This window comes from Rousettus aegyptiacus, unplaced genomic scaffold (genome assembly GCF_014176215.1).
Source record: "Rousettus aegyptiacus isolate mRouAeg1 unplaced genomic scaffold, mRouAeg1.p scaffold_m13_p_10, whole genome shotgun sequence".
NCBI lineage: Eukaryota > Metazoa > Chordata > Mammalia > Chiroptera > Pteropodidae > Rousettus > Rousettus aegyptiacus.
Window position 1 is genome coordinate 77,867,395 of NW_023416285.1, and position 15,559 is coordinate 77,882,953.

General features: G+C 39.1%; 1 protein-coding gene and 1 long non-coding RNA gene across 6 annotated transcripts in view; one reads left to right on the forward strand and one right to left on the reverse strand.

Annotated features, from left to right (window-relative positions):
- The window catches only part of NRP1 (neuropilin 1), a 131,922-nt gene extending 118,959 nt beyond the window's left edge, over nt 1–12,963 (forward strand). For 2 of the 5 annotated variants that reach the window (XM_016123349.2, XM_016123351.2), the window contains exons 13-17: nt 892–1,029; nt 4,997–5,268; nt 5,760–5,856; nt 7,939–7,989; nt 10,118–12,956. In XM_016123349.2, coding sequence (XP_015978835.2) covers nt 892–1,029; nt 4,997–5,268; nt 5,760–5,856; nt 7,939–7,989; nt 10,118–10,407 — 848 coding nt within the window. In that variant the 3' untranslated portion in view covers nt 10,408–12,956. Of the gene's footprint in view, nt 1–891; nt 1,030–4,993; nt 5,269–5,759; nt 5,857–5,938; nt 6,012–7,938; nt 7,990–10,117 lie in introns of those variants that run through there. The other 3 variants (XM_016123347.2, XM_016123350.2, XM_036228052.1) reach the window with 3 other exon arrangements.
- A 1,072-nt stretch (nt 12,964–14,035) lies between these two features.
- The window catches only part of LOC118608689, a 65,501-nt gene continuing 63,977 nt past the window's right edge, over nt 14,036–15,559 (reverse strand). Inside the window, exon 4 of the long non-coding RNA XR_004953128.1 lies at nt 14,036–15,070. This is a non-coding gene — a long non-coding RNA (uncharacterized LOC118608689). The remainder of the gene's footprint in view (nt 15,071–15,559) is intronic.

Genomic DNA, 15,559 nt, shown 5'->3' on the forward strand with positions numbered 1-15,559 from the left:
TTCCATAAAATTCAAGCTACTTTCAAAAAGAGGGTGGAGTAAAAAAAAAAAAAATAGAGATTTAAAAAACACTATAGTCAAGTAGCACCTTGTAGAACACACAAGAGAAATTATTCCTGAGAATCCATTCATGCTTTCCTTTCAGATCCCAAAGGAAGCGTTCTGAACATTAAACAATAAAAATGGGTAGGTATTTAAATGTGCTTTGGTTTTACATGACCTCGCACTGAGGTTTAAGTGGGGCGACCAATTTATATGCAAATTTTAAAATCCACTGAAAAAGCAGAAACTGCACTTAAAATTAATTGACCTGATATAAAGCACAGAAGGAAAAAATAATCTTAAGAAATGCTTCAGAGGTCTGACACTAACGGCCCGAAGCATAAGCTGCTCTGAGGAGAATACTGATAACCACCAGGACAGGCATTCAGCCATCACGTTTCTAGACTTTTGAGGTTCCCGGCTCAATTTCTAATTAAAATTTTTTTTTAATTGGTGGATATCAATTTATATAATTCATCCTGAGGAACAGAGTATCTTTCGTGTTAAATATCGTGGAAATAGGGAGAATGCTACAGGTATAATATATATACTTTGAAAAGTAACCTTCCTGGATATTTTATATAAAACCAACTTGGCAGCTAGTCCATAATCTTTTCATAAAGCTGGATTGAAAAAATTACTAACGTGATTTCGCAAACATTTTGACATCTCTGTGCATCTTTTGAATTTCCTGGTAATCCTGGACTTTGTGGTTTTCCCAGAATTTTCAAGCAGACATTAAATTATATAAATCATGCTTTCCATGAACAAATTAAGGGCCTTTCTGACCTGAATGATTAAATTTGTCTTTCTTTGCTTGTCTCTATTTTTCCTTTCCACCCACTGAAGAATTTCCAACATATGGTTTTAACTGTGAATTTGGCTGGGGTTCTCACAAGACGTTCTGTCGCTGGGAACATGACAGTCACGTGCAACTCAAGTGGAGTGTGTTGACCAGCAAAACGGGACCAATTCAAGATCACACAGGTAATGAAGAGTTCACTGTGGCCTCATTTCTTTGAATTAGAGATGTTACTGTGGAGGGCTTCTGGAGTCTCGGGAGTTTCTAGGGGGGTTAGGAAATATTGCAGAGCATTCACTCATGCTTTTATTTTTCTGGAATTAATAAAATCTCTTTCCCTAGAGATACATTTAAGCCAAGTAGTAGAAAATGCTAATCAAATATGGCGACTGATTGGCCTCCCTGAAAAATAGCAAGTCGAGCAAAGATGTGTGAATAGGTACTGTTTTACATTTTTTTCTGAGCTGTTTTAATGAAAAATTTCTAACATATTCAGAAGTAGAAAAAAAATAGCAAAACAAATTTGAAATGTAGATACTTCAACTTCAACAATTATCAAATCATAGAAATCTTACTTAATCTCTATCATCCCTGACTCTGGACTATTTTGAAGAAAATCCAGACATACATTATATCATCTCATTTATTTACAGCTAAACATACAATAAGTGAGCTTAATGCTTGCTCTCTCCCCGGACCCTTGAAATGGAAGTGGTGGAGGTGGGGTTGGGTTCTTATTATTTGGGGGAAGATTTTAAATCTGAGCAGGTAGACACCTCACCACACCCCAGCCCGAAACCCACCTCACCTCCTGTCTTACTTTCTCTCTAAGATTAATTAGTGGGGGAGGGATGGTTTGGGGGAGAGAGAGAACTGACAGCCACTCCAATGAACTCTTCTATCCCCCACCATCTTATTTTCTTCCTAGTCATTTCATCATCCAACTTGAAGTATGGTATAAGGAACCAGCACTGTTCTGCAAAAAAAAAAAAAAAAAACAAAAAAAAAATGCACATACATACACTCACACACGCACACACAACACATGCACACACACACTCATAATGAACACCCAACCCCCAAAAGTCTGCCCTACTCAGTGATGCTTAGAGAACTGCTTACTCAAGTAGTGGCTTCCCAAAGATACCCCAGAGGGGTATTTGCTGTTGCTTAGAAATCTCATTAAACAAATGTTTCCTCCAGTGTTGGTGCTTTGGGCGAGTGGGTCAGTGAGCCGATAGATGGGCAGAGGGTACTTCATGCCTTTCTCATTTTATTGTTCACTTTTTCCTCAGTGGCTATAGCCATTAAGTAAGTTGAATAGACCTCCTTCCACCATAGCTAGCTCCTTGCCTAATGAGAATGACAAGGAAATTGGATAAAATTGGACTCCTTCAATTCTGAGACACTTTCAATTGAATCTTAAGACAAGCAGTTTTAGAAAACTTAAAATACTTTGACTGTAAATGGCACTGTACATATAAATGGCATCAAATTAACCAAATGCAATTAGCTGGAATGAAGGCAGTAATGGTAGAAAAATTGATGCAAAGTGGAACAAAATGGCTCAGTAGGATCTGACATTCAAAGGAGGTTAAAAGCTATGTTAGCCAGAGACAAAAGCTAAAAGGCTTGCAGAAGTAAAGTGCTAATTGAGAAAATGAAGACAGAGTTCTTGACCTAGAGCTGTGATAAAACCCCTGAAAGGAAAAATATCAGTGCTTTATGTGTTGAGTATCAGAAAAGAAGGACTTGTCTTAGATTAACAGCTGAGAAGTGTGATTCCTTCGGAAGGATTTGTCTTTTTTGTTCTCCCAGACACCCAGATTTATTTGGCTGTAGTGCCAGGCCCGCCCTGACTAGAAAGAGCCTCTTGCAGTGCTAGAAACACAATTATTTGCCGAGAGAGATGGCTGGGCCTGACATCTGAAAGGCAGGAACTTGTTAACGTAAAAAAAAGCTACATGAAAAGAGCACACAGCACACAGACGACATGGGATGCTATGTGGCACTTTGCAAATCGGACACGGAGATTTTTTAAATTAACACTATCTAGGTACACTATCCTGATGCCTAATTTTGAATTTATTTAAAGGAGTGCCACTTCATTTTCTGCATTTGACCTCTAAGAATGAAGCTGGGGACCTCCTCACAGAGGTGTCCTGAAGCTCAGCATGTTCCCCTGGCTCACTGAGCATGTGCTATTTGAGTAACCCTACTACAGGGCAGACGCTGTGCTGGACACTGCAGATTCCCCTAGAAGGAGGGCAGTCCCACCCTTGAGGAGCTTACAGTCTGGGTGAGGGTGCGAAGCAATCACAGTGCAGTAAAATGGGGGCGCAGGACCGTGATCCTGGGTGGTGAAAGCACAGGTCGGGGCAGAGAGAGCAGTCCGTCTCGTGCAGTGTCAGCTCGGCTTGAGTGAGGAATGGCATGTGTGGGAGAGAGCGTGGCGTCTCGGTGGATTGGCAGTGATGTGGTCTGGACAGAGTCCTGTGCGAAGCGCTTAGCTAAGTGGCAAGACAGGTGCGGCCTTGGATGCTGCATGAAGAGGTTTGAATGCTAAGGCAGTGAGGGGCCAGGGAAGCATTTTAAACAGTAAAATGACACGAGCAAAGTTTTTGAAGTCCACAACAGCAGCAGGGCAGACAGCAGGATAAATTTCTCAGACTCTTCTTTTTACTACCCATGTTCAGGTCTCTCCTTCTTTCTACCACCTATTTCCCAACTCGCCCAATAAGTGAGCTCAGTAAATGTGTTTCCTCTAGATAGATCTCCAACTTTGGTCTTTTTCCATGAGATTGGAGGGTCAGAGGCAGGATGGATGCATTGCCTACCTGTCCAGTCTTGGTGGACTGATCCACTACTTATCTCAATGAGATGATGGTGTAATACACACAGGTGATTGCCATTTGGTAAATTAGTGGGATAAGACAAATCCCAGGAGTGACTGAGTTGGCTTAGTCAGAGGGGACCCCTGCCCCGCCCCGCAAACACAGAGAGCATCAAACGCACTGCTGGAGCTGTAATTTTTATTTCCACTTTTCTTGTATTATTCTGCCCGTCAGTTTCATTAAGCGTGCTTTGGTGCAGTCTCCCCTAAGCAGCCAGGTGAGGGGAGAAAGCTGCCCACTGACACATCCACCTCTACCTGGACACTGTTGACACCGCGAGCAGATATGAGGATGTGCCCACATATGCACAGTGAAAAAATTATCTCACAGATACACAAGCCTCTGAGACAGCCAACAAAACACCCCCCCAACCCCCGCCCACTGAGGCCTGAGCATCTGATTCACTTACATCAGGTGAGGCATAGAATAGCTGATTTCTATTTGCAGAGCAAACAGCGAAACATGAATTGTGTGTTTAGACCAGGTGGTGGCAGGAGGAAATGTTCCCACTGGGGGTAATTAAAAGCAAAGCCAAGAGTAAGTCCTCACAGCTCGGCAAGTGTGTATGTTACCAAAATGCCATATTCTAATAAGCCTTGAAAATGCAACCTTGACTCTCCCGAACCAGAAGCCCACACTATGCAGGAGTAGAGATCACAGTTGAGATTCAGGCTCTCAGCTTTAGTTCAGGAATTTATAAGCCATTAAAATAGATGAGGGAAAAATAATCTGAATTTGAAAAAGAATCACTAGATTATTTGAAAAAACTATCTTTATTATTATCAAGCAGTTATAGCGATCAGAGCATCATCAACCAGAAGTCCTGCTGCTTGAATGATATATAAGAAGACATCTAATTGTTCATTTAATGTCTGCATCACAAAGGTACTGCTGAAGGCAATTTAAAGTTGCACAAAAATAGGTCTGTCCTCTGTTTTCAGTCTGTTTGCAATGGTGTTAAGGCTGACTTTAGTCACAGCCTCTGTCCACATGACAACACATTCCCAAAGAGTAGGGTCTGACTCAGTGCTCCTTTGCAGCTTTCCCGCAGTCACATGTCCATCCACGGAAGCTTAGAACTGAGGCTTGAGTGCCAAAGAGATTACCCAACAACCACGCATTGTTCCCTTTCCGCTGCGGGTCTTGGTTCTCGGTGCTCAGCCCGGGAGAGAAGATTTGAGTGGTGGAACTAGAAAGAAAAGAGACAAAGGAGTTCTAAATTTGGCCACTCTCCCTAACACAGTTTTTGTCACAGCAGGAGATGGCAACTTCATCTACTCCCAAGCTGATGAAAACCAGAAGGGCAAAGTGGCTCGCCTGGTGAGCCCTGTAGTGTATTCCCAGAACACCGCCCACTGCATGACTTTCTGGTACCACATGTCTGGTTCCCATGTGGGCACGCTGAGGGTCAAACTGCGCTACCAGAAGCCAGAGGAGTATGACCAGCTGGTCTGGATGGCCATTGGACACCAAGGAGACCACTGGAAAGAAGGACGTGTCCTGCTCCACAAGTCTCTGAAACTTTACCAGGTAAACTCCTTCCCCAGGGTGGGGAGGGTAGCTGCTTTGGAGACACTAGGGTAATATTTTGAAAGTTATCAAATGAGATGCCAAAATCATTCCAAAAATTATTTCAGAGGTTTCTGGAGCATGAGCTATTGCTGCAATGATGATAATCTCAGTAGCCTATTTCACAGTCTCCTCGATTACAAGAATAGAACCGATTTGCTGAGAAAGAAGGGAAATACCACTTTATAATCTATTTCTGGGCTGTCACAATGGTCATTTCTGTTATCTGCTGCTTTTTCCAGTTTTAAAGTTTCTGTTATAAAAAGAAAGTGTGAGAAGAAGTTTTATGCCATCGCCAAACAGTTACTATGGATTGATGAGCTAAGCATTCGCTGATGAGAAATCTCATGAATTTAATTTACATGCCATAGCTTGCACTGAACAAGAATTTGTAAACACTGCTATTTGGGACCAAATATTTCAGTACTGTGAAAATTATCTCATTTTGTTAGGTGATTTTCGAGGGCGAAATCGGAAAAGGAAACCTTGGCGGGATTGCAGTGGATGACATCAGTATTAACAACCACATTTCACAAGAGGACTGCACGAGTAAGTACGAATGCTGTAGAAAGCAGTGGAGCATTTGCTCAGGGCATGATTCCATGTGATGGTGTTTGTCTTGTTCATTTAGACCTAGAATTTCAATGTGTGCTGTGAGCTCATCATATGAAATGCATATTCTGGTGCAACAGAGCAAAACTCAGGTCAGTTTACCTTTAGCTATGCCGTTACCTAACCCAGTTCATTTAGAATGTCTGGTTGGTATCTACAAAGCTATATAATGATGTGGAATTCAAAGATCATAGCAAAGAAACTCTCAGTTTACAGGCTATATACACCATGCCAGAACGTTTTGATGACAAGTGGAAAACTCAGACATCTGGATAATTCCAAATATCTAGGTGCATAAACAAAACAGCAGGCCTTTGAAAATTTTGATCATAGTGACTTTAGTTAAGGTTACATTGTTCATGTATCTTGGGAGACACAATTCTTTGCTTTATGACAAATATGTAGACATTTCTGACTAAATAACTGAAATGTTTCAAAAGAATAAATTGAATTTAGAAACTTTGCCTGGTATTTCAGAGTTTATGGTTTTCATCAGTCTGGTATGTATGGATAAAAGTCTGACATAGAAAACCAATTCATATTCCCTAGTTCTTGTTATATAATTATAAATAGCATCACTAATGACAATATAATAGCACAGAAATTAGTCTTAAGCTCCATTTGCTCCACTTAAACTTTTGTTATATATTATTATATAATACATGTTAATTGTAACAAAATGGAATAAGCCTACTGGGTGAATTTAAGACAAAGGAGGCCTGTGAGCTATAATAGGTTTTTGGTCATTTAAGCAATTTACAAAGATTTTTTATATAATAAATTGAATATACACAATTCCTAAAGTGGCAATAATTTGATAGGGTCAATTGAAGAAATTGAAGAGAATTAAAGAACAGTGAATAAAACTCTGCTTTTTTGTATCATGTAAGGAAATCTATTTAATGCCACACTAATCAGTAAATTTTCACAGAAAACAATAAGGCCTAATATTTCAGTTGCAACTGCTTTACAAATTACCTACATCCAACTCTAAACTGCTGTTAAAAGATATATTTCATGTAGTTACATTGTACCTGTAATACCATCGCTTTCCTGTTCCAAGATAAGAGAGATGACTATAATGTTTTCAGAATGTAAAGCAAATTCCACAAACTAAAACAAAAACAAATTCAGTTCATTCAAAACTGCTACCTACTAAATGCAAAGTAGTATTCAGTGCTCTGAGGACTAAGAATTCTCTTTTCATGGGTCTGGTCTACTTTGCTGTAGTTGTTGGTAAGCACTCTATTCAAAAAGTTACAATTAAAGCACCAGTAAAACATTTAATGTTGCTGTACCATTAAAAGGTGTCTAAGATGATTATATAATTATTCATCAAATATGTATTCTCAAATATTTAGTCATGGATGCTATAAGATTATCAACTATTTATTAATTATGCATTAACAACACCTATTTATTAAGGCACCTGTTATGTTCTAAATGCTGGGGATATAGTAGGGAACAAAGTACTCAAAAGCTCATTCCCTCTACTCAGAACTAACTGTAAGGGATGCCAGACTCCACTTTTCCCAGAGACTCTTTTTTTTTTTTTTCTTTTAGTAAAACACAGGACACAGTTGCTAGCATATTATTTGGGAAACCAAACTAACACTCAACAAACTTAGGAAACCATTACCTGCAAAAGCACAGGCTGGTAGCCATGTGAACATCTCACTTCTGTTTCCTATTTTCACCAGATTTCTCCCACACTCCAGGTGCCAAAACCATTTCTCTCTCTCTTTCTTCCAAAACACACTCCACTAATAGAAGGGCTACCTGGGTTTAGATACGCCATCAACATCATAGTAATTGCACACTGCCTTTCTATTGCTCTGTAGTTACATGGTCGAGTCAATTATACTAAAATGCCAAAGGAAACCCAGCTGAGCCATTTGTGTGTGTGTGTGTGTGTGTGTGTGTGTGTGTGTGTGTGTGTGTGTAGGGTTTATGTAGTTTGTATGTATTGTATTTTGTTGATAGTTCAAATATCTCTTTCAATTTTGTTTGACTTGTTAGGACCGGAAGACCTGGATAAAAAGAACCCAGAAAATAAAATAGATGAAACAGGTAAATTTGTCTTCCTGACAAATATTTTTTTCAATTCTGTGGCTTTCATTATATCTATAAGAAACTTTCTGGAACTCTAGTATACCGGTATATCAAAGTAATGCAGATAAAATAAACATCTTTGCCCATGGTAATGTGGATTGGATTATTGTCATGCAGGACCCTCTCCTAAGCTGCCCTGAAGACTTGGGGAGCTTCTTGTGTAAGCCACTGAAAGGGTGCCAGCTCCCCTGCCTGAGCTGAAAGAGGACTTAGAGGATAATCAAGTGAACCAGTCTCATTTTATAATTATGGAACTAGAAAACTAGTGAAGGCTGTGTCTTACTAAAGACTGATAATAATTTTCATATAGTAATTTGAAACCAACCCAAATGCTTGTGCCTCGTTGATATCCAAATATGATTTTTAAAGGGCTAGAGCCCAATGTCTGTGATAATCTGTTGAGTTTGGTCCATATGTTCCCATAGGGTTCTTCTACTGGAACCCTAGTTTTATGATGATGATGGTGATGATGATGGTGGTGGTGGTGGTGGTGGTGGTGATGATGATGGTGATAGTATGGATTTATTAAGGAGCTAGTGTGTTCCAAGGACTTTATATACGTTATCTTTTTTAATCCTCCTATCTGCTCTCTGAGGTATGCTTAGTCCCATTTCTCAGATGATGAGACTGAAATTCAGAGCAGTGACTTGCCTTAAGTAGCACAGCTAATTAGGTGGTAGCTTCAGACTTGAGACTAATTAATTTAAAAATGTGTTTTCTTTGAACACAGCTTTGTGACCTAATTCAAGGCATTTGATCAGCGTTAGGTCTAGTCTTATGTTATTTTATTCCCAGAAGTTTCTGCACCTCCAAAAGGGTCATTGGGTACTTGCCCCAATGTCACTCTCAGCTGCTGCCACAGCCCTATACCCTACCCATCAATATCACATCTACTGCCTTTATCAATATGGTTCTACTATAGCTAAACTTAACTTGGTAGAGACAAATAAATAGAGCACTACACTATGCTGTTAGTAACATTAACACATAGCTCATTTAGCTTAGTTACATAGCTCGCTCTGAGATGTGAACTTTATTAGAGGTTGTTTCAAAACAATGTTTCATCAAGGGAGAGAATATTAATATGCCCCCATGGCTTGTTTGCCCCTGTTTAGGGACTTGCATCTCATATATTTAGTTTTCTTTGATTGGAATCTTTGTTGATCAGAACACCACTAAGTAAACACCATGCACATTGCACATTAACATTTTAGTCTTGTTTCTAGTACCAGGTAATTAGACTCAAAGCTCCCATGTTCATAATTTCTCGTGTTCCATTCTAAATAAAACATTTCCCCAGTGACTGAACTGTAGGGCAGTATGACTGTCTCCAGTGAAACTACCAGGGCTGCAAAGATGCTGATTATTAAATGTATTCTATTCAGCACAACGCAGACACTGTCTCTAGATTGGAGCCATCACCCTTTTTAAATGTCAGCAGCAAACATTCCCTTGTCCTGAAAGATGTCTTTCTCTTAAGTGAAACCACTGTAGACTTGGGGGGAAACTTGCTTAACTTGAAGACCTTAAATGTGGAAGAACAAACACATGTGTGAACTGTGCCAGAGGCTGGACCCAGCACCTCATGAAAGGGCAGCTCGGAGGGTTTCCTCTTGCCTGGTTGGGGATTAGGCAAGCACACAGGGAGTGGTTAAATCTCCTACTAGACAAATGTGTGACTGAGCATTTTGCAAAGTTTAGTGACTGCATATCTGGCCACGAACTAAAATCACAAATTACACTCTAGCACAGATGGCAGACTGCATGAAATTTGAATTAGATTAGAACGTAAACGTCACTGTTCATCCAGAATTGGTTGTTTCTGTGCTCTAAGCTGGGCCGTCACAACTCCCCAGTACCTTCACTTCCTGTACCTCGATTCCCAACAATTAATGAAACACAAACCTGGGTGTTTCCCAGTAATGGAGGAGCCAAACTGCACTTCAGAAATTCCCCGCAGGCTCTGGGAGAGGACAGACAAAACAAGCATGTGATTTTCTCCTCGTTCTTTCCTTTTTCTCTATTTTTCTCCCTCCATCTGGTATGTTGGCAGCACTCATGGAGCCAATTTTGTTTTTCTCCCCAGGGAGCACCCCAGGATATGAGGGCACCAGAGAAGGTGACGAGAACATCTCCAGGAAGCCAGGCAACGTGCTGAAGACCTTGGACCCCATCCTCATCACCATCATAGCCATGAGCGCCCTGGGTGTCCTCCTGGGTGCTGTCTGTGGGGTCGTGCTGTACTGTGCGTGTTGGCATAACGGGATGTCAGAAAGAAACTTATCTGCCCTGGAGAACTATAACTTTGAACTTGTGGATGGTGTGAAGTTGAAAAAAGACAAGCTGAACACACAGAGTACTTATTCGGAGGCATGAAGGCGACAGATGAGAAGACGAGAATCGAGGTGGAAGGACATAACTTGCGTGTGTTGATTTCTTTCACTGTACAGGCTGGGAAATGCGTTGATGACGCTGAGCCAGGCTTTTCTCAGGAGCTTCAATGAGCATGGCCGATAGACATGAACGCGTTAGCTGCGTTAACAGTCGGGATCATGTATAGTCGGCTTTTTCCTGTTGGTTTAATTTGAATAATCAAATGCTGGTGTTGAGACCAAGTATGATTGACTTAATAATTCATTTTGACTCCCCCTCCCTTTCTCTCTCCTCTTCCTTATATGGATTCTTTTTGGAAACTGTGCAAAATCCAAGATGCTGGCGCCAAGTGTATTCGGTGGGGCCCTTCTGACGGACACGCTGCCCGTAGCCCAGTGCCCAGAGTATATTAGAATAGCCGCACTCCAGTGGACTCCTGAAGCTGTGCCTGTGTATAATTGCCCGCGTCGTTCATAGGCAAAGAAGGATTAGGATGTTTTACTTTAAAGTCCTGTAGCCTCAGTACCAGTATAGTGTGTCAGCTCTGTTTACGAAGCAATACCGTCAAATTTTCTTGATGTTTTCCAGTGTTGTACTAAACCTCGTGCTTGTGAACTCCATACAGAAAACTGTGCCATCACCAAACACTGCTGACAACTGGGTGTGCTGTCAACAACCACATTGAAAACCCCTTGGCACTGGCTAGTCCATGTCCTCTCAAGTGCCTTTTTGTTTGTACTGGTTCTCATTATGTTACATTAATGACCTGCTCTGTTCCTCACTGGTGAAAGCCCTACTCTCTAATCAAACCCTGGTGGCCCACTGACTAAGGAGAAATTATATTTTAGTGTGATACGTCAGCCCCCGGGAAGGCAAGGGCTCTGAAGATTTGGCAATGTGGCTTAATCGTTCTGCTTTTTCTGTAGTTCAATTTCATGTCTCTTGATCCTTTTGTATAAAGCTGCAATATTCTCTCCTCTTGTTCTTTCATATGGAATGTATTTTCAAATGTAAACTCTTTCTCTCCTCTCTGTCCTTTTTCTCTCTTAGAATTTAAGCATCTGCCATTGTCCAGAAAAAAACTTGCAGCTTTAACCTGCTGGTAATGGCAAAGAATTTTACTAGACTTTATGTTTCAAAATAAATAAGGGAAATTCCTAACTCTGCTCTCCAAAGTCTAACTTTGGTTTTCTTGTTAACTGTTTAAAGTGACAGTATCTTTTTTCCTTAAGCCGTTTGTCTGTCTAATTCACTCAAAATGATCTTTGATAGAAATGTTTGTATTCAATGGAAATAATAAGTTGGAAGAAGAAATAATATTAATTGGCTTTCAATGAGACCAAAAGGAAGAACTAAATACTATTCTCCAAATATCCACAAACATGAGATTTTTACATCCATATACGCAAAAAATGACCCCATGAGAACCTTCTTGTTTGGGTATTGAGTCAGACAAAGGAAGTGGGAGAAAGGACAGTTAATTTAAGAAAGCAACTATAAATCCTGGTGCCTGGCGGTAAAGTATTTTCAGATAAGGGGTCAGGGGAGGGACTAGTAAAGTCAAAACAATGTTTTTAAAAATCCATTCAGCAGCAACCCTGAAAAAACAGAGACCTGAATGAATGCTTCTAGAAACTTCCAGTTGCTTACAAAGAAAAAGCTTGCCTTGGGTCTGGTAAGACCTAAGCCTCTAACAGCTCAGAGAAGTAAATATTTTATCAGAGAGCATGTGAATTAATCCAAAGAAGCTTTAGTTGTTTTCAGTCTATTTGTGTCATGCCATGTTGTACATAAGAACTTTTAGATTTTCCTCCCTTCCTGCGTTGCGATAGGTCTCACTCAGATACATTTGTGGGAGTCACATTTGCATCATGGACAAGACAGTCCATTCATCTTGGTTTAATTGGATTTAGAATGCCTTTCGTTTCCAGGAATGTATTGATCAATACGAAAGAAGAATAGATTTTTGTCCACAGAGGCATTCATTCACTTGTAATCACACCAGGACAAAAGCGCTAAGACTTGATTTTTTCTTTTAAGGCAATGGATTTAAAGTTGTCCTCAGCCAAGGAAAAATGATACTGAAACTTTAAAAATTTAAAGTATCTTGCACTGATAAATATATTTAAAAATTATATGTTTATAAAGTTATTAATTTGTAAAGGCAGTGTTACAAAATGTTTAGTTTATATTGTTTTAGATCGTTTCGTAATTTTTAAAGGTGTAAAATAACATATTTTTTCTTTATTGAAATCTATAAAACTTTCTGTAGTAAAATGTTTTCATTTTACTGGTATATTATTGCTTCATGTTTTGTACCATCATAAAATTTTGTGCAAATTTTTTTTACAGAAATTTTTATTTTCTATGACAATATGACACTTGTAAATTGTTGTTTCAAAATGAACAGCGAAGCCTTAACTTTAAATGACATTTGTATTCTCAGACACTGAGTAGCATAAAAACCACATAGAACTGAACTGTAACTTAAATTCCAAACTATGACTACTACATTCCAAAGAAACAGTTGAATTAAACATTTTCATAAAATATCCCAAACCTGATGGTTTTTATTATATAAGCTTTGTTATTGTTAAAGAAATTGGTATTCTTCCAGCATCAAATAACTTTCAAGGGTTTTTTTTTTAAGTTCTCTTTTAATATAATATCCTAATAAGGAGAGAAGATTAAGATGACATTTCCTGAAGGTAGAATATTAACCCAAATTGGACACTTGCCAAGATAAGGAATAGAGAATTTGGCCTTGTAAATGGAAAATTTTTAACCCTGAATCTTGGGTCAAATGTTCTCTATTCCACTTGGTAAAGTTTTTTATATATATGTATATGAAATTCACAAATACCTATTGGTAAATGTTACTCTTGGAGAAAATAGTTAATAAATCTGATGGTGTTTATACATGTGCCTATGTTAAATTTAGGTACAGGGCAAAATTGAGTATGGCGTTACAACTGGCCATTTAGTAATTCTTAGGAAAAATTCTATTCCATCTGGGACCAAAATAATAGTAATAATAATAGTAATAGCAATAACAACGACAAAGAAAATAGAAGTATTGAGCCAAAGCATATTGAGTAGGACCATGTAGAAAGCTTGTTAAAACAACATTGATCTACCCTAATCCTCATATTCACAAGCCAAAAATTCTTTATCTTCCTCTGATTGTGGGAAAATTTAATTCTGAAAGTATAAGAACTCCATGAGGGCAGGCTGCTCTACATACCTCTTCACAGCGAATCAATATTCCTGCTTTTCTCTGGATGCTTACTTATATGGTTTGCACCTTCCAAGTTTTACTAGGAATAGGGCATTTTCCCTACCGAGTGAATTTTTAGGACTCTCTGCTTAGAGAAAAGAGTCAGAGATAGAGACAGAGCCAGGTGATCACTTTACTGAATTTCAAGTCTATTTATGCTCATGGATGTTTTCAGAAAGCATGACGACTTGCAAGAAGTCTATCAGAAGTAATCCAGACACACTTTTTGAACAATGCTAAAGGCCATAGGTTAAAATTATATCTATTTGAGAAGACCTTAGACATTGAGGCTTTTCACTCCTTTTTTATCCCAAATTAGCTGCTAAGATAGGCTTTTCTTACTGGGTTTAATGAGTTAAATCATTGTCCAATACCTCCCAAAGTCAAGAATTAAATGTCATGAGGATTGAAACATTTAACTGAAAACATGAAAATGATTTATTGTTCTGTCTCCTGTCTTCCCTGCTAACTTATTAATCACCACTTGGGCTGAATTGCAGTATATGTTTTTGCAAATCAAATGGATTTTGTAACATTCCATAAATGTTTCTACTTCCCAATGGTAATTATAGCTGTTGTGTTGCATTAAAAAGCAAGAATCAGCCAAGAATCAGCTCTATTTTCCTAAACTATATCCACTACAGTATCTTAAGCAGCTTTTCAACTTGAAGGTTGAGAAACCTGAGTGAAGAGAGCCTCAAATTGAGCAGAACTTAGCGTCAAGAAGCATGTGAAACCTGCATGATAACTGACTTTTTTTAATATTACAAAGAGATATTATAAGGTGATACAAATGAGAACATCAGATTATCCCACACAAGTCATTTCTTAGTCAACAATAAACATCCCATTATCTAATCCCATCATTTCAGGAGAGAATGAGTAAACCCCACTTCATGAGAATCTTCTCTAGTGAGTGCAATAGACTTCTTCAATTTGAGAGCATTAGTTATTTTCACAGTAGCTCTGGGAGGTAAGTTTTATAATTACTCCACTTTATCAATGAGGAATCCAAAGTTTAGAGAGGTGCAGTGATGAAACTCAGGATGTATCTGGTCTCATCTCCCCCTCTAACACTCCTATCAATCCACAGTCCTGCATTATCTTGTGAGATGCTCACATAGGGCCTTGCTACTCAAGGACCACCACCAACAGCAACACCTGGATGCCTGTTAGAAATGTCTCAGGCTGTATCCCAGACCTACTGAGTTATTTTAACAAGATCCCCAGATGACCTGTGTTCCCATACATTGAGATTTGAGAAACATCTCTGTAGTCTGCAGTTACACTGAGCCAAAAGTGCAAGTGGTTTCAGGATACTCGAAGATGAGGAAACATCCCTGCAGATTTCACAAAACAATTCTCAGAAGAGTCTGAGTGCAATGCAGCCTGGAAAACAGAAAGCGAAATTAGTAAATTGGGAATTCCACTCAGACGCACTTTGTGGGCATCCTGCCTGATCACTGTGAAGGGCCTAAACACAGGCTTTTGTAAGAGGGAAGAGATTGAGCTGATGAAATATTTTACTTGATGAACATTTTAAAGTGCTACAGAAGCACAGCAAATACTCTGCTACTCACCACATGCAGTCAGGGGAGGAATGGTTTGTGAAGAGCCAAACCCTCTACTCAACAAAAGTTGTCTCCTTTATCACGCAATAGAGTACTTTCCAAAGATTTGTAAATCCTGAGGATAAGACTACAAAAATCCTATTTAATATTTCTTTGATGATTTCTAATCTGTTCCTTTAGGTTCTTTGCTACAAATAAGTAAGAAACTGTCAGACCATAGAGCTTTGTTGTCCATTAGTGACTCCTGAGAGGGTCTTTCAACAGAAAAAGATTGTCTTGTCTCCACATCTGAATGGAATAGTACCTA